Source organism: Solanum lycopersicum, chromosome 3, assembly GCF_036512215.1.
Source record: "Solanum lycopersicum chromosome 3, SLM_r2.1".
NCBI lineage: Eukaryota > Viridiplantae > Streptophyta > Magnoliopsida > Solanales > Solanaceae > Solanum > Solanum lycopersicum.
Window position 1 is genome coordinate 60,718,826 of NC_090802.1, and position 25,205 is coordinate 60,744,030.

The following is a 25,205-nucleotide window of genomic DNA, read 5'->3' on the forward strand; positions in this document are numbered from 1 at the left end:
TTAGCAGAAGCAGCTCGTCTCATATATCAATTATACTCATCTTATTCATAGTCAAGCTAGTCGTGAAACATTACTGATGCTTCTGACTAATCATTTTAGAGTAATATATTACTAATCATGAATCGATAGTTATAAGGCATGATGCGTAGTTTTAAGAAATTTTATTAAATATTTTACAGGTAATAAGTAATATATGCACGTGAAAAATATACTATGAAGTCCAAAAAATTAGAATTATCAAAGTATATCATAACAAGACATAATCAAAGAGTTTAATACAATGTTCGTTGACGCATAATTCAAACAATTTAAGATAAAATAATTATATTTTTTAAACTACACAAGAAAAATATAACTAAAAAGAAATGCACGAAACAAGCGACTAGAGATCTAATCGCATGAACATTCTATCTATAATGACGTAATAGTCATAACACCTTCCATTTGGGCGAACCCCAAATAATCCATCCTCTTTAAAGATAATTATATTATATTATTTATTGTTTTAAAAGTTTAAGATAAAAATCAATTATTATAGTTCTATTATGCTATTTATTAATAATTATTCATAAAGACTATATAATCTTTACTAAGGATTAATTTTATATTTGGTTTATTTCATATTAGTTGTTTATTCTTCCACGCTCCTTTAGAAATTATAAATGAAATAGTTTAACATAAAGTGAATTCTTAAGCTTTTTCTAAAAATAATTAAATTATCAAAGTTTAAAATAAATATTTGAAATTTTTTCTATATTTAACGTTTCCTTTAATATAGTTTATGTTTTCTAGAAAATGAATTAAATTAATTATAGAATTATTTGGATGAAAATGTTTTGAATTATGTCTTTTTTTAGACAAAGGGAGTAATATTTTAAAAAAGGTAATAAAAACGAATGAGGACAAATCATTGACCGTTTGTATAAATAATTTGGATTCGACAAGAAAGGAAACAAAATGAATTAGTGATATGTGGGCTTATGATTGGTTCATCCAGCGAATAAATGCTGACGTGGACATTCAACACAGCTCAGATTTGATCCCTAATCCCAACCTTCATAAAACTTCAACCCCCTTGTTTCTCAATTCTTCTTCTTCTTCTCCAATTTTCCCTCCATTAATTTTCTTTCATATCTCAAAAAAAATTAAAAAAACATAAAAAAATGTTTCAATCAACTGTTGTGAAATGGATTCTGCTATATCTTGTTATCTCTCCCACCATTTTCATCATCTGTTTATCGGACCTCCACTCCAACAATCTCTTGGCAGCTAAAAGGAAGCGAATGAGCGAAAGAGTTCGCAAGATGTAAGCTATCATTCTTTTTTATTTTACGAAATGCGATGCAAAAACTTGAAAAATGCTGTTCATGAACTTTGATTTCATCCTTTTGATTAAATTCTAATAATTTAATCGCCGAGTAGATATCTTGTGATCGTTTATGTATTCCATTGTCATTACTAGGAGTGTTGTTTATGTTTTGTGTTTTGGTGGATTATGAAGTAGAGGTGATAACATGTGGAAATTACTTGAATGAGATTAGTGAGATGGTTTAAGGGAATATATATTTTTTTGTTGTTGTTGTGACAGGTTTTATCATGCTTATGATAACTACATGATGTATGCTTTTCCGGTAAGAATTAGCTTCTACTATTGAATAAAGGTCCGGAGAATACCAACTCAATGTGTTCACTTTTTTATGTCTAATCTCTGTTGCAGCATGATGAGCTAAAACCTCTGACCAAAACCTTTACAGATTCTTTAAGTGAACTTGGGAATTTGAAGGTAACTATGTCTTAATTTAGAAGAATCATCATTGAAGAAAACAGGTCTTATTATCTTTGTATAACGGTTGCCATATTTTAGCTCGAACATCTGCCACAGCAGTACAATGGATCAGCTCTTACGCTAATTGAATCATTGTCCAGGTTGGTTACATTTGTTGTTCTTCTTGCAACTCAGAACCAATTTAATGCGAATGTTTATTTTGCACTACTTATCTTTTTACCTTATTTTTTCCAGCCTTGTAATATTGGGTAACTACACTGAGTTTGAGAAGGCTATTATTTGGCTATCTGAAAATCTATCATTTGATGTGGATGCAAGGGTAAATCTATTTGAGGTAATATATGCGTTGTCACGTTTACATTTCTATGTGTGGTCTAATTGGGTGATTGTGCTTGCCTATGTGCATCGTCAAATTGTTCTCTCAATAAATGCTTTCAATGACCACATTTAAGTAGGATTTCTCAGCGCTCAATCAAGGGAATTCTTACTTTGGGTCACATTTTATTCAAATTCACTATGTAATTTTTCTTTTTTCCTGATCACCGATTGTAGTGCAACATAAGAGTTCTTGGAGGACTTGTTTCTGCTCATATTCTTGCCACTGATTCTACAAACAGGTTGGTTCAACTAATTTATAAGAATCAACTCCTTGACTTGGCTGAGGATTTGGGACGACGCTTTCTGCCTGCTTTCAAAACCCCAACCGGACTACCTTATGCTTGGATCAACTTAAAGGTATCATATATCATATAATATATCATTTGCTGCTTTTGTAAGTGATTTTGGTCACAATGTATGCAAGAGAATCTCCACCCTGGGAGGTCATCCTAGAGAACAGAAATAGAAAGCCAGGAAATGTTTGATGGAACTACATTCAGTTGAAGAGATCCTTCTATGGGTTAACAAATTAGTTTATGCTTTTACTGGAATTAAAAGTCAATGAATGATATTGTAGATTGCTATTTTAGCAAGATATTTAATATCATGATGGCTGTCTTGTCAGGAAGGAAATAATAGTACGAAAATGTACCCTTCAATTATAATGTTTGGCATCTTAACTAACTACAATGAACATAATGAAGGCATACTATTATTGGAAAACAAAAAAAGCAACGTTTGGTTAGAAAAAGAAAACCAACCTTTTGTGTAAATTTACTGTTGCTAATAGGTCAGCCACTGGAGTTTGGACAAGTTCTTCATCAAATCACTTAATTTTGTTATTTCTTAATTGAGTTCATTAACTTCTTGATGTGTTAATTTATCCTGCAACTCATAGTTCTTTATTATTCTGGCGTCCTAATTAACTACAGTTTAGTTCCTGCCAGATGTCAGTTGTGTGTGATGCTATGAAGTTACAATTTTCATGATAAAAACTCCCATTTTGGAATTTGTGTTCCAACTTTAGATCAACTCATCCAATTTGGATGTGCTATGAATTAACCTGATATCCAAATTTTTGTGGGGCTGAGAACCAGTTAATAAACTGTTGGAGTTTTTAGATTCAACATGAAATAATCCATTAGCTTGGTGGGACTATTTATGTTATTCACTTGAGTTGGTCTTGCCTGCATAATCCCTTCAATATTTGAAATAAGAAATTTATATATTGCTACACTGACAGAAATATGAGGATAAAATTCTATTGATTTGTGGGAAAATTTTTCTTGCACCTTATTTGTTTTAGAATAGTTTTAGTAAAGATTTTCAAAACTCACATGCCACTGCTCGGTTCATGAATTGCTCTCCTGGTATGCCACATCAGTTTTTGCATACCAAGTAGAACCCGTTTCTGGTAGTATCATATGTTGCATTGACATCTTTGGAAGGGGATTTTATGTCTCATTAAATGCAAAATGTGACAGCATGGTGTAATTGTGGACGAGACAACAGAAACAAGCACATCTGGATGCGGTAAATAACTTCTTCTTTCCTAACTTACCTTTTTTATCTATTTCCTTGAATTTTGATAGCTGCCATCAAATAGATTCCACTAGCCTTCAATGAAGTCTTATAAAATATTATCTGGATCATTTTTTCATGTAATCAGGTTCTTTAATCCTTGAAATGGGTGCACTATCACGTTTAACTGGTGATACAAGATTTGAGACGGCAGCTTTGCGTGCTCTTCGTAAGTTATGGAGCATGCGGAGTTCTCTAAATCTTCTAGGAACTACGCTCGATGTAGCAACTGGAGACTGGATTGAATATTCTTCTGGCATTGGAGCTGGTATGTTTCTATTGTTTGAGGACATTTAGGAACTCCACAACAATTTTCTCGATTTAGTCACGTATACTTTGTCTAGATGTCTTCTGATTCCATGGTTCTCATTTGCCTAGATGAATAATGTCCCTACCCTTCCTTGATTGTTTGTTTCTCTTCACAACATGCAGTCTCTTGATATTTTTTTATTTTTTATTTGCTGTTTACAGGTGTGGATTCTTTCTATGAATATCTAATGAAAGCCTACGTTCTTTTTGGAAGAGATGAAATTTGGAAGATGTTTCAATCTGCTTACATTGGTGTGCAGAAATACTTTAGACACGGCCCATGGTACTATAATCACGCCTTATTTTGTATGTGTAGCCATCATATTTAGCAGTTAAACTGATTCTTGGTGTCTTGGCCTCGGTAATCCCATTTCTGCTTGTGGCAAACTGGCAATTGCCTAGAACCGGAATGTAAAGTGATGGAACCATATCTTTTGATCTCGTCCTTTTATTTTCATCTGTCTCCTCACTCTAATTCTTCTATTCTAGTCTGTGCTTCACCAAATTTACTGTCGAGAATTATGTATGATGCATTAGTTTGTCCTAGTTTTTAGCAATCAGACCAAGATCAGAACATCTTATTTGATGTAGGTATCATGAAGCTGACATGAGAACAGGAACAGCAACATACTGGCAGCTGACTAGTCTTCAAGCATTCTGGCCTGGTCTGCAGGTAAGAAGGAAATCTGTAGTTTATAAGTTCTTCCTGAAACTGATATAATTTTTTACTCTAGAATGAGGACATTTAGTCCTCTTCTGTATATCCTTTTTCTTTTACATGCTACTGTTGCCTACGTATCTAAAAGAATAACCCCAAGGGAAACTGTGAAGTGGCAACCAACTTGATTCTTTTGGTCAGGTTCTTGTTGGTGATATCGAGGCAGCTAACTCATCGCATCGTGAGTTTTTCAAGGTGTGGAAGAAATATGGAGTTCTTCCAGAGAGGTAAATATGTTTTTCCTCCATTCTTTCCTTTGTTCTCCAAGTTCTGCTTCCATGCAATAAGCTAGCTTTAGCATAATTGGTTTTTACCTGTGATGGTGTTTTTCACTTTTTCTTATAGGACCCTTTTCAATAATTTAGGTATCTGCTGGATCATCAGGTGTTGCATCCTACTGAAAAATACTATCCTTTACGTCCTGAATTGGCAGAGTCCACATTTTACCTATATCAAGCAACCAAAGGTGTGCGACTCTTCTTTTTAGATTTTTCCTAGTCATAATTCTGGCACCTTCAAAACAGCTATTGTTTAGCTTTTAAATTTTTTGAAAACCATCCTTTTCTTGTACCTTGAATAACATTGTAGTTTTCTCGTTAACAGATCCATGGTATATGGAAGTGGGTGAATCAATAATGAACTCTCTGAATGCACATACAAGAGTTAAAGGTGGCTTCGCCAGCATTCGGGATGTGACTACAATGCAATTAGAAGACCATCAGCATAGTTTCTTCCTTGCAGAAACGTAAGACCGTTGCATCTTCATCTTATGGAAGCTGACTGCTGTTTGATAAAGTCTCCCTCCTAATATAACTGATCATCCATGCACTTATAGCAATATAATTTTTCGTATGATTTCTGCAGGTGCAAATATTTGTATCTACTTTTTGATGACTCATTTCTACGTAATCAAAATTACATATTTACAACTGAGGGTCATCCCCTGCCGGTGAGAATCAATTGGCATGAGAAGCTTCCCAGGGTGTATAATCTAAGTGACGGAAGTTCTATCAAGGTACATTTCCCTTTCCGTTAACAATTGTCATTAGTTTTTGTTCACTAGTTCTAAGTGAAGTTGTTTCTTCTTTCATGGCCTTATGCCTTTTCCTTTCGATGCGCTTTTTCTTCATTCCCGACGACAAGTAAGTCCATCCTGAGTTATTCCATAAAGAGAAGTAGTTTTATCTGCTGTATAGATTAAATACTTGCACATATTAATGCTGCCCTTTCAGTGTTAATACATCTGTCTGTACCTGTATCTTTGGATTTTGCTTTTTCAGTTTCTTAAATATTACCTAGAGATGGAGAAAGAGTAAAGACTCGATAGTCCATCCTATGCCAATCATTTTAAAATGAAATTCGATGGTTAAGATTTCGTAAGTTTGGCATTTTCTTAAATGAAGGCCATTAAAAAAGCTTTCTTTTTTTCCTTTTATATTAGACAATACTTTCTAAACATTATTAGGCTGTATCATCTTAGATATGAGTTCAAGGGATGACGAATTATTCAATTTGTGTAGACTGGTAAGCAGAGAAAACGAAGCAGTGCCATGTCGCTTCAAATTTGTCCGGCTTCTATGATTCACCATGAACCGAATGCAAGGCGACTTGAAAGTGCTTGCCACATCCCTGATACTGGTGCTGATCATAGATGTTTCAGTGATGATGATTGTGGTGTTGATGCCAACACCTGTAGGCGGAGATCATGCAGTCTGGCGGGATATTGTGGCCTCTGGTCGTTGATATAGAAAGATGTATATCCTCAAATTCATTTGCAACAGATCAGATATACAGGTTTTAGGTAAATGGTACATTTTTGTATACTATATCTTAGTGTTAAAAGGTATTTTAAGAGCATTCTCATGAGATATAGGTCAAGATGGAAATGTAAAATACACATGAAAAGCTTTTGTTCATATGCTTACGAGCATACCATAGTGAAATTAATCAAAGCACTTTGCTGGTGATTTCTTTCTCATCTCCCCTAGCGTTTGTTCTATTAGCAATACATTGATGAGATAACTTTCATATTGCTCACCTGGATAAATAGATACAACGCATTCATGTTTATTTATACCAAAAATACCAACAAGGTGCTTTTTATATTCTAAGCATTACATTAATTATGTATCAACGTAAATGGACTAATTAAATTCATGTTTTTATAATCAATTCTATCAGGAAAAACACTCATAATCTTATTGACTGGCTCGATATTTATTAAATATCGGATCAACGGACAAGATTGTATCACGTGTTCCTATTTAAGTCTTCTGAAGGACACGTATATAATTTTTAGTTTAGGACGTCAGGAACATCAATATCGCTAAAGTATGATGAAGTCTATTTGCATATCATTTATAATAGTTCAAAATATATTTTTCCTTTTTCCCTTCTTTAAAGAGTAAAATCTGTAAAATACCTTTCGACATTGAACAAATCTATATATTCGTATTATCATATTCTACTAGTTTGATAAGTATCAAACGGGCAACTTTCACATATAGCAAACAAAAAATTCATATTTGTATGGTATAGCAAACTTTGCATAATTGCGCTCCATAGCAAACATAAAACTGTATAATTTGCTATACATATACAATTGTATAATTCGCTGGCCTAAATTGTATAATTCGCTGGCCTATTTTGCTGCAATTGTATAATTTGTTTTGCATATAGTTGAATCGAATTAAAATGTATGTATATTGCATAATTATAAGTGTATAGCAAGAAGATATATGTGTTTCTCGCTTTATACAAAAACAGAAACACAATATATACACTTCTGTTGTATAAAGCTAGAGAAAATTGTATTTCACTGCAATTGTATAATTCGTTGGCCTTTTTCTCTGCAATATTTGAAGTAAAATGTTTGTAAATTGTATAATTAAGTGTATAACACGAAGATATACATTTTTGCATGTGTATATACAATTTTCTCTCGCTTTATACAAAATAGAAACAGAATTATACACTTCTGTGTATAAAGCGAGAGAGGCGAGCGAGATTTTTGGGAGAGAGACGCTAGCAAATTTTAGCTAATGTTTGCTATAGAGCATAATTAAATCAAACCCTAACTATTCCATTTAATTTAGGTTATTAATTTGCTATTATATACGACTTTCTCTTGATAAAAGGCATAACAAATATTGTTGTATGTGATAATGTATAATCTAAAACAAAAAGAAAAGCACAAACTCAAATTTGTTTCTATTAAAGGGATGGAGGACATATACCTCGTAAAAAAAAAGGAGTATAATTCCTGACTCTAAACATGTGTACAAACATATTTGAATCTACAAATTTTCGTTATACAAACAATAAAGATAAAACTAAGGAAAGAGAGTCAAAAATATTTTTAACTACACGAAAAGAATAAAAATATTCTCTATTTTTATAAATAATATTTTATTTAAAATATACTGTTATATAATATGAAACAGACAAAATACTATTCATTTTTATTAAGAAATGCGGTAAAAAAAAAACTAGAGCAAATGAATAGGCGGGTAAGCAGTGGGCCGTATGTGCACGATAGAGTGTCGTAACAGGTAAATACAGCTGGACTCCAATAAACCGTATGATAGGATAGTGAAATGACAACCCTCTACCTAACCTCATCCAATCTGACATTTGTATCTTTTTTGTTTCTCTTTTGGGGTTAAAAATAGTATCCATGCGATAAAGAATTGTGATGGAATGTTAAGTATTTCTTCGCTCTTATTTAAAATATTTTAAATTTGAATTCTTTTGGATACGAAGTCCAAATTAAATATATGATTTTAAATTTAATCAATTTCTAATATGGATACAGAACACTAGGCGGAAAATTAAAAAAACAGAAAAGCTACATATAGATCCCCATTTTAAAAACAAAGAACCACCTTTACTCCCTATTTATTGGGCTCCATTGTCGTTTTCATTGATCTCTCTGTTGTCCTTACGTGATATCAAGACTAGTAAAGGCCCAATTGTACGGCCCATAACAGGACGAAGTGACCGCATATTTTTGGATCCAAAGATGACGACTCTCACTGCAACTTGCTTGCTGCCTCTAATTTTTTGAGTTTTTTTATTAGTTTGTAAATATATTATTTTTATATTGTCAATGTTTTAGTGTAAATATTTAATTTGAATGAATGTAAACTGAATTTTGCTAGACATGTAATTAGAAAATTAGCTTTTGCCTTGCATGGGATACTAATCTTTCTCTATTCACAAGAGTTCAAGTTATATTCATTGTCATTATAGTAGTATAAGATAATGTTTTTATTATAATCATGTTATGTTTGAATGTTAAAGTAGATAATTTGTTTCACTTTTAAAGATTATAAGTTTTATATTTTAAGAAAGCAATAGATAATATGAGAAATGTAAAGATGTTCTTATATTGATTGTGAAGTGACGCTCATCTCGAAAATTTCATTTCATCACAAGAAAAATGAAAATGAAATGACATTCGAAAAGTTCCAATTATTACTTTTCCTGTTTTTAGGAGAATTTGTATAGATAATCGACTAAATCCGTTTTTACTTTTTTCTTTAATCACGAGAACACGTGTTTTATCATATAGTATATATAAAAAACACTCTTATTCCAAATAGATAAAGGGAGGAGATAATTTTTTTACAAAATTCAATATATTAAGAGGATCATTGCTAATTAGAGCTATATGCATATATTAATTCAGCATTATTTATTAAGTTACCAAGAATTCAGCTATTTATACATTAATTATTTAATTTTTTATGTAATATAAAATAATATCTAAATCAAATAGTGCCTTTTTGGTATACATAGAAAAACATATATTATCAAACATTAGTATTAGCAATGCTTAACTACAGTTTGTGACTGAACGAACACATGTTTTCTCATATTTCTTATAAATCGCAATTGTTATTATTTTTCAAAAGTACTTGGCAAATTATGTTTTGCTTTCTACAGAGAATTGAGAAGGTACGTACTTAGAGGTGACACAAAAAGAGGAGCAAATGTCACATGACTAGATAGCTTAATTTAATTTAATTAATGTGATAGAAATATTGTCGTCCCTAGAGCCGTCTCTAAGTAAGTGGGAAATTGAAATTAATTTTAGGCGGAATTTTTTCTTTTGGGCAAACTTTTGGTTTTTTATTTATTCAAAGAATAAAAAATGATATTTTATTCCTTTAATTGTAGTATTCAATTAAAGAATTTGAATTAATTTATTTTGATATATTAATTTAATTAATGAATATAAAATCATTTACTTAATTTTTACAAGTTGGTAAAATATAAATTTTCTCCGTCCGATATTATTTGTCATGATTTCTATTTTTAAAGTCAAATTATAAAAACTTTGACTAACATTTTAAGATGTATTTTTTCATCATATTAATATGTAAAAAATTGTAATTTATAGTATTTTTCATATAGTTTTAGAATATCTAATTTTTTTATTTAAAATATTGATTAATGTGATTCAATTTATCTTTGAAAATTAATTAAATTGACTTTCGATAAGCACAACATGACAAATAATTTCGAACGAAGGGAGTAACTCACAAGGATAAAAAATATTTATTCATTAATTTTATGAAATGATAAGTATTATAAAATTAACTATTTATAAAAAAAAATAACAAATAAAAATGAACGGAGGGCGTAAATTTTCGTTCTAAGAGCTTGTTTGGCTTAGCTTAAAAGCTGGTTTTTGACAAATTTATTTTAAGCCAAAAGTTAAAAGCTGGGGTAGGGGTCTTTTTTTTTAAGCTTATAAGCTTTTTTAAGTTGACCACATTTTTATCTTTTTACCCTTAATATTTTTATATAATCTCCGAATTACTCACATAATCCTAATATCTCTTTCAATATTTTTATATAATCTCCAAATTACTCCACATAATCCTAACATCTCTTTCTTTCATTTTTCCTTTTCACATTTGGCATAGCAACTTCAGCACTTTTATCCAAACGCATAACTTATTTTAAAAATAAATTTCAGCATTTCAAAAGTAAAGATCCTTTTATTAAATCCATCCAAACGGACCTAAGTTTAGGAGATATGGAATTATAAGTAAGCTCGAAATTCGAAAAGAGGTACAGAGGAAGAAACAGCTGTATATTAGTAATGCACACAGCTAGATCATCGTCAGAGTTTACTATTAACCAGGGTCCCCCGCCCATACATTTCTTCAACTATAAAATTAAACATGGACCTCAAAATTTCATTAACTAGACTTAAGCTAAGTTTTAAGCAGGAGCTGCGGTTATAATATACATGGCGATGGCGCTTCGTGTACTGCTTCTTTTAGTTTTATTTTTCCTTACTGTTAAGGCACAGGTAAATATTTCAGTCTTCGTCGATTTCAATCGAATAATTACTCAACTAACAGTAGATTTTTTAGTTAGATTTTTTTTACTTATGCGTTTTCTTTTTCATATTTTGAATCTGATAATGTAAAAGTAGTTATTATTTCTATGTATGTGCGCAGGATTCTATTATTGATCTCAAGGAAGTTGAAGAAGACAAACAACAACATGTTGGTCTCAGCCAGGCACTTCGTGTTCGTCTCTGTTAATTTTTTCTTTTAACGTATTAAAATAATATAATGTTTCTGTTGCTATTGAATTTAAATATGTCATAATATTTGTGCGATATAATTTTTTCTTTTTTTGGAATGGACTGATAAAGGATATATTTATCGAATGTACTTGGACTTTGTTATTTTTGATGATTTCGGTATGGTAATATAGTTGAACTGTTTACTCGTTACCTGAATTTATTTTTAACCTTTTCAGGTTTTCACCAGAGGAGCCAATAGAAGGCTAGTTCAAGACATAGGTAAGTTATAAAATGCTTTTTTGTTTTGTGTATTGTTTATACTCATGAGATATATCTTCTTTTTTTTTTTTTATGATATTTTAACTTTAATTTATGAATTTATCACTGGATTTTGAATTTATTTTTCAGTTAATTAAGAGCTATAAACACCATCTATCACATTTTTCAAGTCAGTGGCCGTAATCAGTAATTATTATTAATTGAATAAATGCACCTCTTGGTGGTTTGGTTGACCGTCACATTGATTGAATCTACAAATCAGAAATTCTGACGTTAAATTAAATTAAATTAATTCGATATTTTTATTAAAAAAATTAAATATTTTAAAATTATATAAAAAGTATTATAAATTGTAATTTTTTTTGCATATTATTATGATGAAAAATTATATATTAAAATGTTAGTTAAATTTCTTATAGTATAACTCTAAAAAATAAAAAATATGAAAAATAATTTTGAACGAAGGAAGTAGATACTATCCTATTTATATTACCAGCCCTTTTCATTTTGACAAATATTTTTTAAATCATATTTTTTAATTTGAACAAAGAAGTGTATATTAAATTTGATATTGAAGTGAAGAAATGTAGACAGAATAATTTATTTTATTTTAATTTATATATACAGTGTAATTTGGTAGAATGTTTAAGAAAGAAGTACTCTTAACTATTTGTGTATTTATAATTCAATTTACTAATGGTAAATTAGTAATTTTAAAGTTAAAATGTTTCATATATTCAAAATTGACATTCATTTTAAAACTATTTATATAAATCAATATACAAACTATTAATTTTAACCAGTTCTATCTTTTATCTCTAAATTACTTTTAAAAATAATTATTCATTTGTATACAAATTTAAATTTAAAAATATAATCAAAAGATTAAATCAATAAAGTGATCTCTAATTTCTTTTTTCTTTTAGGATGTGTGCTATATTAACATGTGTACACTTACGCTAGATAGTTACGACTCTGAAGGAGACTACTCAAGTCATTACTAGTGATCATGTCTCTTTATATACACACCTTGATTTTATACTAACTTAAAATACTCAAATTCTTTTTTAAGTGTGAACTTTAATTAAGGTTAGTTGTGGTACAATATAATGACATAACGTTTAAATCTTGCGCATGTAATTTTTCGTTGACCACTTTAATTTAGAGTGTTAAATATAAATATTCATATTTATTATTGTCGTTGCAGTTTTAAAGGTTGCAAAATACTTGAACAATGGGGATATTGCTCTAGCTCCAGCACCAGCTCCACCTCCCAGTCCATTGGATTGTGGAGGATTGTGCAAATACAGATGCAGTTTACACTCGAGGCCCAATGTGTGTTTTAGGGCATGTGGAACATGTTGTGTTAGGTGCAAATGTGTGCCACCAGGGACCTTTGGGAACAGAGAGAAGTGTGGCAAATGTTACACTGAAATGACTACCCATGGCAACAAGACCAAGTGCCCTTAATTTATTACTAGTAATTATTTTACGAGTGTGTATGTGGACCTTAGCATATTTAATTTTATCATATCTTTATGAGATAGTAATAGCAAATCATGTCTGGCTACATTGCAGTATATATCTTGCTGCTAAGCCATGTGCAAGTTGCGGTGGTTTGAAAAATATTGTATGATTATGTTTTACCCATGTTTATGTTGATATATGTCATCACTTGGTTGCTATTTGTTCAAAGTGGCGGAGTTAAAAACTTAACAAAAAGTGTTCAAAAATAGCAATTTGTTATGTTAAGGTTGTCTATAATATGTTATTTATTCAATTCATGTATCATTTCACTTGTATATATGATATTTTTTCGGGTGTCCAATTGGACACCCACTATATATGTGGCTACGCTATTGATTTGTTCTACGTATATTTTAGAATTGAAACTTAAACACCTTGTGTTATTGTATCAACATATTACATGAGTTTAAACGTATCCTTAACATCTTTTATTATCTAATTTGGGAAAAACTCTCCGAGGCTTTCTACAACAAATCAATTAAAATCTTAACTTAAATTATTATTATGTTTAAACTAATAGGAATATATATATATATAAAATTTGACTTGATTTAACACGCTTGAAAGAACTTTCAAATATGATGACACATCGCCTCTATTTCCTGTGAAGTAGTCACTCGTTTTTTTTCATTATAATATAAGGTCCTAAGAGTCTGTCGCACGAGAGTGTAGATAATGTAGAGGAGCAGCAATAGTGTTCGTCAATACTGGCTACCAGTTAAATATTATCAAATAATTGATTATAACTTAAATAATTCATACTTATATCAACAATTGGCTATGGGATGCAATTCTTACCATTTCTTCAAGGCTTCTGGCAGAGTAGTGCCTGTGCTAGACTCTTCAGCCCAAAAGGTTTAATGGCCCAAGTTCTGTTTGTAGCTGATTGTGATTGGTACCCCTTTAAAATTGTCCAAATCCAACCTTTTCATTGATGAAAAGAAATGCATCAAATTCCAAAAATATCAACAAATTTTTTGTTGAGTAAAACTATCAAGATTAACCTATACCACACTATTTCTCAAGTTAAATATTTAACTCTTGTGATTAGCAGTTAATATTATAATTCATATCTACAATTTTTGTTTTAAAGTATTATATTCGTTCTAGACATCAATAAATCAGGAATTATTATAGTTCAATGACTTGTGGTGATATAGTTTTTACAAAATAGTCCACAAATGCAAGAGTTATATAGATTAAAAAGTGTATACATATACTATACATTTAATATACATATTAAGTAATCGGTAAATAAGTATGACCGAACAGTAGATATTGGTAAGTAATTCCGGTGCTATATTTGCTATTATTGCATGAGGCGCCTAATTCCAGCGACGCCTATGGAGAGAGGCGCAGCGAGGATTAGAAATTTGAGAATTCTAAATTTCGTTATTAACCGTCAATCAATTTTTTTAGGAGTTCACAAATTAATATATATATGAATATTTAACTAAGTTTCTAGTAAAAATTAGCGTGTAACGAAAGCTATTGGGTTCGTCCAAAACCATAAAACCCCACCTAGCTCTGTCTCTGCCTACAGACCAAAACCATAAAACCATAATATATATGTAAGCAGGTGTGAACATAGAGGTTGCTAAGGGGTTTACCTTAACCCTTCGATAAAAAATTATATTGTATATTTAAGGATATATTTATTTTGAACCTCGTAAACTTAGAGGTTGGCTTAGTTGTTGAGGGTTCCAAACACAACCTTAAGGTTCCAAGATCAAATTTTTAACACTGCTCTTCTTTCTCAAACTCTCTTGATGAAAATCTTAGAGTCGCTACTCTGTACGTAACTACGTAAGGATTATGTAAGGAAAAGTAAGTCGTACGTCAAGAATCATGACACTTTCTGTTTTATGGAGATACGTAACACTATAGTACATTGTTTTGTTCTCCATTTTTATTTTTGTCAGTACTAGAATAGTTCATGAATCACGGCTCTAACCCCCCTCATGAACCATGCCACACATTGTCTTACTATATATTTAACATCACACATCATCGAAGTAGACATATATTTAGACATATATTTTACCAATCGCATGATTGCATATGCATCATCTCTACGCAAGAAAAGAGGAGAAAAATACTATAGTACTAATAAGGAATCAACCTCTATTTATTTTAGTAATATAAATAACTTAACATTCAGTCGAGTATAATGTTCAATCATTTTATAGTTCAAGTGACATGTGCTAATAAATCATACTAGATCAATTTTACGGAATATATAATTTTACTTAAAAGCGTGATGATGCCTAAAAACAGCCTAACTTTGATTTATTATTTTGCTAAAACTTTTTATTTCACTAAAAATAAATGATCACTAATCATTTTCTTTTTAATATTTATAGGTTTCGCCTAAAAGTAGATAAAAGTTACCGTTGAAATAAATTATTATTTAATTTAAAGAAAGAAGTACACAATTGCAATTTCGTTATTTTGGTTTAATCTTTTTATGTGACTCAAAATGAAGGAACTCAACTTTTTAAATTGATTTTGGCTTGAAAAGAGAATACATCGTTAAAATAAATAGTCATTGCATCTTAAACATATTCATAGTCCGTATTTTCATTATTTTTAACAGTTCTATTTGACTAAAATTGTATGGTTTGTACATGTTTTTATTAGTTGTCCTTTAAAAAAATATACAACTAATAATAAATAGTCGAGAGCTAATTTTTCAAAAAAATAATTATGTCATGCCCACATGCTTGTGTAGTCACTGTTTTATTTGCTACATCAACTAGGAGATTAAAGACCATTGATAACTTACGATAGAAAAATCTAAAAAAAAAGAATGTTTCTTTCTTGTTAGATTTTATTTGTCCTAAATTTCTTATTATAAATGGATTTTCCTTTTAGAAAAAGGTTTTGGGCTCTATAAATAGAGGCATGTTCTTTCTAACTCAATCAGCATTCACAATGTAGTCTTAGTGGCTTTGAGAGTTTTGGTTAGGGGGAGAATTTATGGGTCATAAGCTTGATACGTTATCACTTGTGTGAACCTCCCATGTATTCCGAGTAAATTGGTTGAAGTTATTTTCCTCTGTATTTTGTACTTTCATATTTATAGTGGATTGCTCATCTCCTTAGTGGACGTAGTTTGTTTGACCGAACCACGTTAAATCTTTGTGTCTCTTGGTATATTTCTCGTTGTCTTCTTACTAGTGGTCTTTCGAGATTTGCTTTGCTAACTTCCGCATGTACACCTACTAATTTTTTATCCTTTAACACTTCTTAATTATCTCATCTTTGTTATGCAAATTTAATGAGTTTGTTTTGTCAAGTTAATAAGGATTAATACTCGGACGATTCCATGAAATTATTTGTGGGAAATATATCGTACAGTCGTACTAATATTTAAATCGAGACATATAATAAAGAATATATAACAGCCACAGGATATTCTGAAAGAGATAGGGAGAGAATTATTAAGACACAGAATACAATGTAATAAATTGTTAATTAATTATTCATTCATTCATTCAGATTCAGGTATTGTATTTTGTTTAGTTGTAAAATAATTGGTAGCACTGAAACATTCTTTTAGGATGGGATCAGATAATTAATTTGATATGAAAATTGAGTGACAAGCAGAAGCCAATGAACATGTTCCATACAATATTCTGCCCATGCACATGCAAAGATAGACACTTCTTTATATTTAGTGTCACAGACTCACAGTACCAGCTAGTTAATATCCCTGATAGGCCTCTTTCAAAAGCCATGCATAATATATGCAATAGTGAAGCAATATCTGATTAAATTCGATATGTTATTTGTATAATTTTTAAAATATATGTAGTATAGTATTATCTAAGGACACATCAAAACACTGCTGATATGTTTTGTGATGATATATAATTAATTATCTTTTGCTCGTTAAGTTATTATTACTATAAATATTTATATGTTATTTTTTTAAAAAAAATGACATATGTTTCGTTTTAAAATCCTGAATTCAACTCTGATTAGACGTATACCATAATGAATTATGAAAGTATGGGGACCTCTTAGCACATGCACAATGAAGACAATATGTAATGTAGGCTCCAGAAGACCAACGATTTTTTCAAGATTATTTTCATTAGGAAGATGCCTCTCACCTTCCTAGGTAACGACATCCTTCACAAACCCTAACTTTATATATCTACCTTCTCTACTTTTATATTCTATATATTAAGACAAATTATTATAATAATAAATTCATATTTGATACTGTTAGAAGTTCAAGTTATGTATTTCATAATTTAGGATATATAAGGACTATGATTGGGGTCTGAATAAATTATTTATACATGTTTAGTCATTAGTGAATCATATTTTTGAAGATATAAGTATATTAGCTAATTTGAACTAAAATTACTGAGTTTGATCAAATCTGCAATTTGTGGTTTAAATGATACTCTTATCATTTTAGCGTGTAAATATGTGATGTGTATAGTTAAGCTATAAAATTTGCTTAAACGCAATGAACATAATTAGTAACATACCTTTCTCCTTATTAGTTGATTCTATAACAACAATGGAGGCAATGAAAATAATACTCTCCCCATTTCATATTAATTGAATTATTGAGGTGTTTCACATTATTTAATAAAAGAAGATTAAGACATAAATTAGGCTTAACTTTTCAATTTTATCCTTGTTAATTATAATCAAAATTATGGTTATAATAACTAAACATTAATTATCAACTAATTCTCATACTAATAATTAATGAAGGGTAAAATTGGAAAATCATTCTAATAGTAATATTGAAAATTGAACAATTAATTTAATTAAAAAATTAAAAAATATTTTAACAATTCAATTAATATGAAACGGGAGGAGTATTAATACTCGAATTTCAAATTATAGCTAAGAAGAAAGCTATCATTATTAAATAGGTTGATGGGACTAGTGATTTGTGTTTAAATGTGTAATCATTTGAAACTGTATTATTAGTTAGCGACTATGTTTAAATACTTATCATTAATTAACAGAACTTATTTAATTATTTTTGGTTACTAAATGTAAAAATTTACGTATTTAAATAAGGTAAATTTGGAAGAAAATAATTAGAAATATCTTTTTAATGTGTGAAAGAAACATCACTTGAGTTGGATCAAAAACGAAAAAGTAAATACGTGTTCATTTTAGATTTTACCTTTTCATTAAGAAATAATTATCAATATAAATATTTTATCATAATATTCTTATAAATTTATTTATGATTTTAATTTTTTCTCACCAACTAAGTGACAATTCAGATAGCCAATCAATTAAGTTACTATATTCCAATTAATTATTCTACTTTAAAATAGAACAGTTTGCCATTTTAGAAGTATCTATGGTTTAAAGTTACAAGTTACAACCAATTAAAAGGAGAGATCAATGGAAGTTGGATGAAACACACTAGTGTAATTATTTACGAGCAGTACTAGTTTGTCAATTATAATTGTTTTGACAACTTTTGAGCAGTACCTTATGGTGTGTAGTGATTATCCCCGTGATGAAAAGATAGGAATCATTCTACACTTTTTGATTATCAATAGTAGCATTTATTTTTACAGTTTCTAAGTTAATACAATTTTTGATAACTCGAATTTATAATCTTAAAAACGTTAGAAGTGGATGATGCTTATTATCTCAGATGCAAAGGAGTCAATAGTTGTTCCCAGGAAACTCTATAGGCAACCATTAGTGTAGATAGGTTGAAGCTTCAAAATTTTAAAATTGTTTTTTTTTTTCTAAAAACAAAGAAGCTATGTTTCAAGTGATTTTTTGTTATAAAATATCGAATTGTATTGAGGAAACTAAAAATAAAATTTAGGTCATTTAATGTAATTTTGTAATGTTTTTGATGGATCTAAAGACGAAAACAAATTTTTTTATAATAATATATAATCTTGTAAAGTATATTATATACGTCTGTTTTTATAAATATCTCTTATAATTTTGTATAAATATTATATATTGGTATATAACATTGTATTTTGAATTTTTAAACATCATTATAAAAAAATTACATCAAAACTTTGTATATTATAAAATAAGTACTATATGAAATTTAGGTGTATAATGATGTTTAAGAAATTCGATATCTAATATTATATATTTATATATATTATAGGGATAATGCACAAGTACCTCCTCAACCTATGCTCGAAATTTCCAAGAACACGTTTATACTATAATAAGGTCCCATTACCCTCCTAAACTTATTTTATTAATAATTTTCTACCCTTTTCCGCCTACGTGGCACTATCTTGTGGGACCAACGCTGGTTGACTTTTCCTTTCAAGCTAGTGTCACGTAGCAAGTAAGTTCAGGGGTAATAGGACCTTAGTATAGTATAAGCGTGTTCTGGGAATTTCGGGCATAGGTTGAGGGGGCACTTGTGGAAGAAAAATTATATAACGTATAGTTAAATTAGGAGTAACAACATGACTCACAAAACAAAACAAAACAAAAAAACTAACTTGTTTTTGCAATGTGTCAATATTTTTAATATTTATTTTAGGGGGAAAACCTATCTCCGTTTTTGTTTAATATATCAAAAATTTTGAGTCCACAAAACCCATCAACAATGGGAGTGGAAATGTGCTGCATAATTAGGAGGCATGTAATGCTTGTACTGTGTCTGTACTGTTTTTTTTTCTTATTTTATTCGAAGCTTATATAATAATTTTAATTAAATTTAAATTGTATATTACTGAGTTTATTTTATAAAAATGCTCATGTGATGGATGTACTAAGCAAAAACTGTCGCACATGCGCATCATTCCAATAACTGAACAGCCCCTTCCCTTACTCAAGATACCTATGTTTTACATAATATACGTTTTACATAATATACGTGTCTTTTTTTTTTTTTTGAATCTTTTCATTTTTATTTTATCTCTCACGGGCCAATTTATTTTTGTTACATGACAAATGGGTCGATGTTAGTGTATTCACCCAAATTACGTGGAATGACATAAGATAATTCAGTTTCAGTTTAGGTTTTAAAAACTATTCCACCCGAAATTCTAGTTAATATTTGTATAAAGTGTAATATGAAATATTTATACAAAAATTAATAAGACGTACTTATCGGTATTAACTCTTCCTGACAATCAAATATTTTAAGATTGTCCATAAATCATTTCACGGAGATTAAAGAAATTTCAAGAATATGTCTACGTGGTCTTAATTCAAGAAATACATAAATACTGATCCTCGAAACACAATGAAATCTTAAGTGAGAAGAATAACAACATTAGCTATGGATAAATTTCGTAGCTAAAAACATAAATTCCATGATAATCCCATTAAGCAACTGATTAGCAAGGATTGTGGATAAATTCAATAATTAAATTCGTATTTTCTCAAATGAGATAAATAAATCTATACTCACAATCTTGATGAATAAAATAAATACATTAAATTAGCTAACCTGTAATCATGTTTACGAGTCATCAGTCAATTTTGTAGCTTATTATAACAATTTTCTTTTAAATTTCACATTAAAATTTACATTATAGATGCATAAAACGATCCATAAAATAAGTATAAATTAATTTTATGGCTGCATACCCAAATTATATATATTCACTTGAATACTAACAAAGTGTTTGAAAAATCTTATAGCAAATTACTTAAATATCAAACAGCCTAACTTGCGAGTAACATAAACAGGCATCTCGTAGAATAATGCTTAACAAAACTTTAATATATTGTCAAATAAAATACATTTTCGAGCTAGTTCTTCAAATATTATTTTTCAAAGCTAAAACAAAATGCTTGCCCAATATCTCCCTTGGGCCCAGTTAACCCTAGCTACCGTAAAGATATTCATGGATTTAAAGAAATTGTTGGACCATATTTTTTTTTGTTTTATGAAAATGATTATGACACTTTACGTAAATAATGGCTTTGTCTTGTCTTTATCAATATGCAAAAATCATTTAAATACAAGGAAGTTTCGCAGAAACCTAGTTTTTTGGTTTCTTTCTTTGATTTATTCTTCAACAAGCTACGTGTCAAATTAAATCAGTGGCCTTCGTCATTTGTTGCTTTTGTTCAATTGTTCATTAAAGAGGGAATGTGATATATATACGATCCGATTTGATTCGATCCGGGTCCTTTCTATTTTTTTTCTTTCATTTTTCCTAAATTCTTATTTGGACGGAACATATGACATATTAACATATGAGATTTAATATTATATTGCTATAATTGTCTTTAATCTAAGCAAGAATTTTAAAAAAATGAGGAGGAGCAAAATCCATGTATGTTGAAAAAAATAAAAATCCAGAGGACTTGGAATCCATTTTGAAGGAAATTAACTAAACTTGTAATTTGGTATTATATTAATTGATGTATGTTGTTGATTAGTTTGAAGTGTAATTTGCAAAGCATTGTTAGATTTGGAAAATACGTTACTTTAATGAGATGTTGATGAACATTATATCATATTATTAATTCTTAAATAAAATATTTAAATTGTTCAATGAATTGATATATACGAAAGATAATGTTCTCGATTAGGCACCTAATAGTCTAGTATAATTCAACGAGAGAATGTTAACATCAAATCAAATAATTGAATTATTACTTAGATAAATTAAATACGCGGTTTCACATAGTCTATATCTATGAAAAGTATCTTTGAATACCATTCTTATGATCTTGATTGATATACGTGAGACATACATGAGCAATTTGATCCCATTATGTTGTGCCAGTTTGCGTGTGTTGAGTATCACAATAATCCATTAGAGATGAGAAGATCTTTCTTTATATGATTTTAAACCATTAATTTTTTAAATCGAATTCGATGAATCGACCCAACTACATTCCTTTTTAACACTCTGAAAGTTTGTCCACATGTTGTACTTTCAAAATAGTACGTAAGTTGTATGCAAACAAGAGAAATTTAGTACGAAAAAATTATATGGAATGTGTTGTTTCACTCTACATTTAAAGAATTACTTTTTTTTTTTTAAAAAAAAAAAGAAACTCTACCTTTAAAATTTTAAATTGTGTGACTTGTGCTAAAATCTAGAATGGAGCCCTCTAAGATATGGAATTCTACACTTTAAATGTATTAGGTGATATATATAATTCACGAAAAGCTTATAGTATAAAAAGTTTGATGAGAAAGGCATATTTTGAGTTGGAAAATAATTAATGATGAGTAGAAGATTAAAGTTTTATAATCCACTAATTAACAACAGGCTAACAGCCACACGTGTATTAACACAATCTAAACTTATATCTGAAAAAATGAAAAAGTGGAAATGAGAGAAAAAAAGGTAGGTGCTATTTTTTTTTATGTTGGTACTATTACTTAGTAGAATCTATGAAATTCTCATGAGTCATAATTAATTTTTTTGTTTATTACTAATTGTGTTCCTTGATGTTACTTTTACCATATTAGGTAGCTTTTGTTACTACCCCAGTTCTTTTTTTTTCTATATAAAAAATTGAATCTCAAAATATAAGTGGGGCCATAATCTTTTGAGAATGCAACATGGAAACCATAGAAGAATCCAATGTCCATAGTTAGGCCAACGAAATGAAAACAAGACCTAACTTTGTATGATTGTGAGAGGTAGAGTTATGAATATATCTATATCTAAGGAGTGATTAATAATGATTTGATTTTGTATGATTGAGTTGCGAAAAATTTCTCTACGCTTTATATTTGAGAGTTCGAAACTTAAAAGCGTAGAAAATATTAACAAAAATTTCAAAACGGTATATAAAATTTTATATAAACCAAAACGGTAGCGATTTACTTCAACTGAAAAAGTAAAATCGCTGCTGAGGCAGCGATTTTGCCAAAAAAAAAATTTTTTTAATAAAAAAATGAAATCGCTACTCAAGCAGCGATTTCAAAATGTTTCTTCTTACAAATCGCTGCCAGGGCAGCGATTTAACATTATTTTCTAATTTTCTTTTTTTTAAAAAAAAAATAAGGTATATCGCTGCTCTAGCAGCGATTTATGAAGAAATTTTTTTTAAAAAAAAAAATCGCTGCGAGTGCAGCGATTTATAAAAAAAAAAATTTGATATAAATCACTGCCAGTGCAGCGATTTATAAAATAAAAAAAAAATTTGTTATTAAATCGCTGAGCAATTTTTTAAATAAATTTTTTTTTTAAAAATGTTAACTTATGTTTATAATTTATAAGAAAATATACATTATTTTTAAAAAATTAAAAATAAGTAAATATATTTTCTTTCTAAAAAAAGATATTATATTGAATTTAAATTTAAATAATATTTGAATTCAAATAATTAAATTTTTTAAATAAAAAATTAAATGAGAAAAATTATTTAATTTTTTTTTTAAAACAAAATGCTCACCTTGCATTGTTGTAGCCCAAAAAAATTTTAATATAAATCGCTGCTATTTATATTGGAAAATATATATATATTTTTTTATAAATCGCTGCACTGGCAGCGATATACCTTATTTTTTTTTAAAAAAAAAGAAAATTAAAAAATAATGTTAAATCGCTGCTAGGGCAGCGATTTGTAAGAAGAAACATTTTGAAATCGCTGCTTGAGCAGCGATTTCATTTTTTTATTAAAAAAAAAAAATTTTGGCAAAATCGCTGCTGAGGCAGCGATTTTACTTTTTCAGTTGAAGTAAATCGCTGCGTCGGCAGCGATTTTACCGTTTTAATTTATATAAAATTTTATATACCGTTTTGGAATTTTTGTTAATATTTTCTACCCTTTGAGTTTCGAACTCTTATATTTGAGCCGAATTCCTTTATTTAGTATTACATTATTATTATGAAACAATTAGGAGATTTTTTAGAGATATAATTAACATACTTGATTATGGTGTTAACTAATTCTATATATTCTTCCACAATGATGATCTTTTTCAAAGAGTTCACTCTCTTTTCCTTTTTATAGTTGTTTCAAATGTGAATTTTGTAAATGATAAAAAAAAAAGGATGCAAACTTGAGCCTTAATATTCCTTAAATTTGAGCTCTTATAATTTGAATTCAATTAATATTGAAATTCTTAAATGCGACAGATATTCCCCTACAAACTTAAATACTTTACTATCGAAGACATTCTTCATTTCTGAAAAAATGATAATACCGTGCTTAAATGATATGATACACTCGTACAAGAGACGTATGGTGAGAAAATATGTCAAATATCTCTATTAATATTTTAATGGTTTTTTTTTGGGTAATAATAATTAAAGGCGATATCAGTATTAGAAATTTGGAGGTTCTAAGTTTCCTTTCCCTTTCTTATCATTGAGCTGTCAATTGATTTTTTTAGAGCTTCGCAAGTTATATACTTAATTCTTTAATATAAATATATGATCATCCGAACCCACGAATCTCTACCTACCCCGGATAATAATGTGGCACTTGCAGCTTACCTTCTTAAAAACAATGACTAACGCTTGAGACATTCACAAGAATGAAAGGTTCCAAAAAAGAGTGAAGCTGGCCTGGTTCTTTAATAAACAATATTTATCGATCAACCTCGAATATAGTTATATACTATGATATATGTATCTTTGTTTGTTTCTGATTGTCGATTTCTGTATTTAAAACATTCCTTTTCAAATATTTGTTCTTATTCTGACTCTTGCAGAGGTGGGGGTCAAATTATTTTTTTATCATAAGTTATCAAAATATAGACAACAACAACGGCGATTTATTTATTTATTTATTTATTTTTACTACATAAGTTTGTGGAAGGTAGACAAAGTCTATATCTAATGTATCTCATAAGGAGATTTTTCAGGTTTACGTGACTTTGTACTTCTCTTATATTAGATGACAACAATTGTTGCATATTTATTAAGATTTTTACAAAATAATGACTGAGAAAGGTAGAAAAAGTCTATACGGAGAGATTTTTCAAGTTCCCGTAAATTTACGTTTTTCTCTAAATTATTATATATAATATTGTTATATCTTCTTCAAAAGATTAATTAAATATAGAGAATAAAATTTATTTATTTTTTCCTTCTAAAATCAGGCAATAACTTTTTGTGTAGTTATTAGTAGTACTTTTGAATTTTGACATTCTAATGAATGTAGTATTCTTAAAAATT

At 29.2% G+C, this 25,205-nt stretch overlaps 2 protein-coding genes across 2 annotated transcripts; both read left to right on the plus strand.

Annotated features, from left to right (window-relative positions):
- The first annotated feature begins 1,037 nt into the window (after positions 1-1,037).
- LOC101257158 (alpha-mannosidase I MNS5) lies at positions 1,038-6,750 on the plus strand. Its single transcript, XM_004236096.4, has 15 exons — positions 1,038-1,306; positions 1,589-1,631; positions 1,718-1,783; positions 1,865-1,926; positions 2,021-2,120; positions 2,339-2,521; positions 3,649-3,697; positions 3,834-4,013; positions 4,217-4,337; positions 4,646-4,727; positions 4,914-4,999; positions 5,138-5,238; positions 5,376-5,517; positions 5,637-5,787; positions 6,293-6,750. The coding sequence occupies exons 1-15, from the start codon at positions 1,164-1,166 to the stop codon at positions 6,518-6,520; spliced, it is 1,737 nt and encodes a 578-aa protein (XP_004236144.1). The 5' UTR covers positions 1,038-1,163; the 3' UTR covers positions 6,521-6,750.
- Positions 6,751-10,819: 4,069 nt separating this feature from the next.
- LOC101256861 (gibberellin-regulated protein 10) lies at positions 10,820-13,293 on the plus strand. Its single transcript, XM_004236095.5, has 4 exons — positions 10,820-11,097; positions 11,249-11,320; positions 11,556-11,598; positions 12,806-13,293. The coding sequence occupies exons 1-4, from the start codon at positions 11,035-11,037 to the stop codon at positions 13,066-13,068; spliced, it is 441 nt and encodes a 146-aa protein (XP_004236143.1). The 5' UTR covers positions 10,820-11,034; the 3' UTR covers positions 13,069-13,293.
- Positions 13,294-25,205: the final 11,912 nt, after the last annotated feature.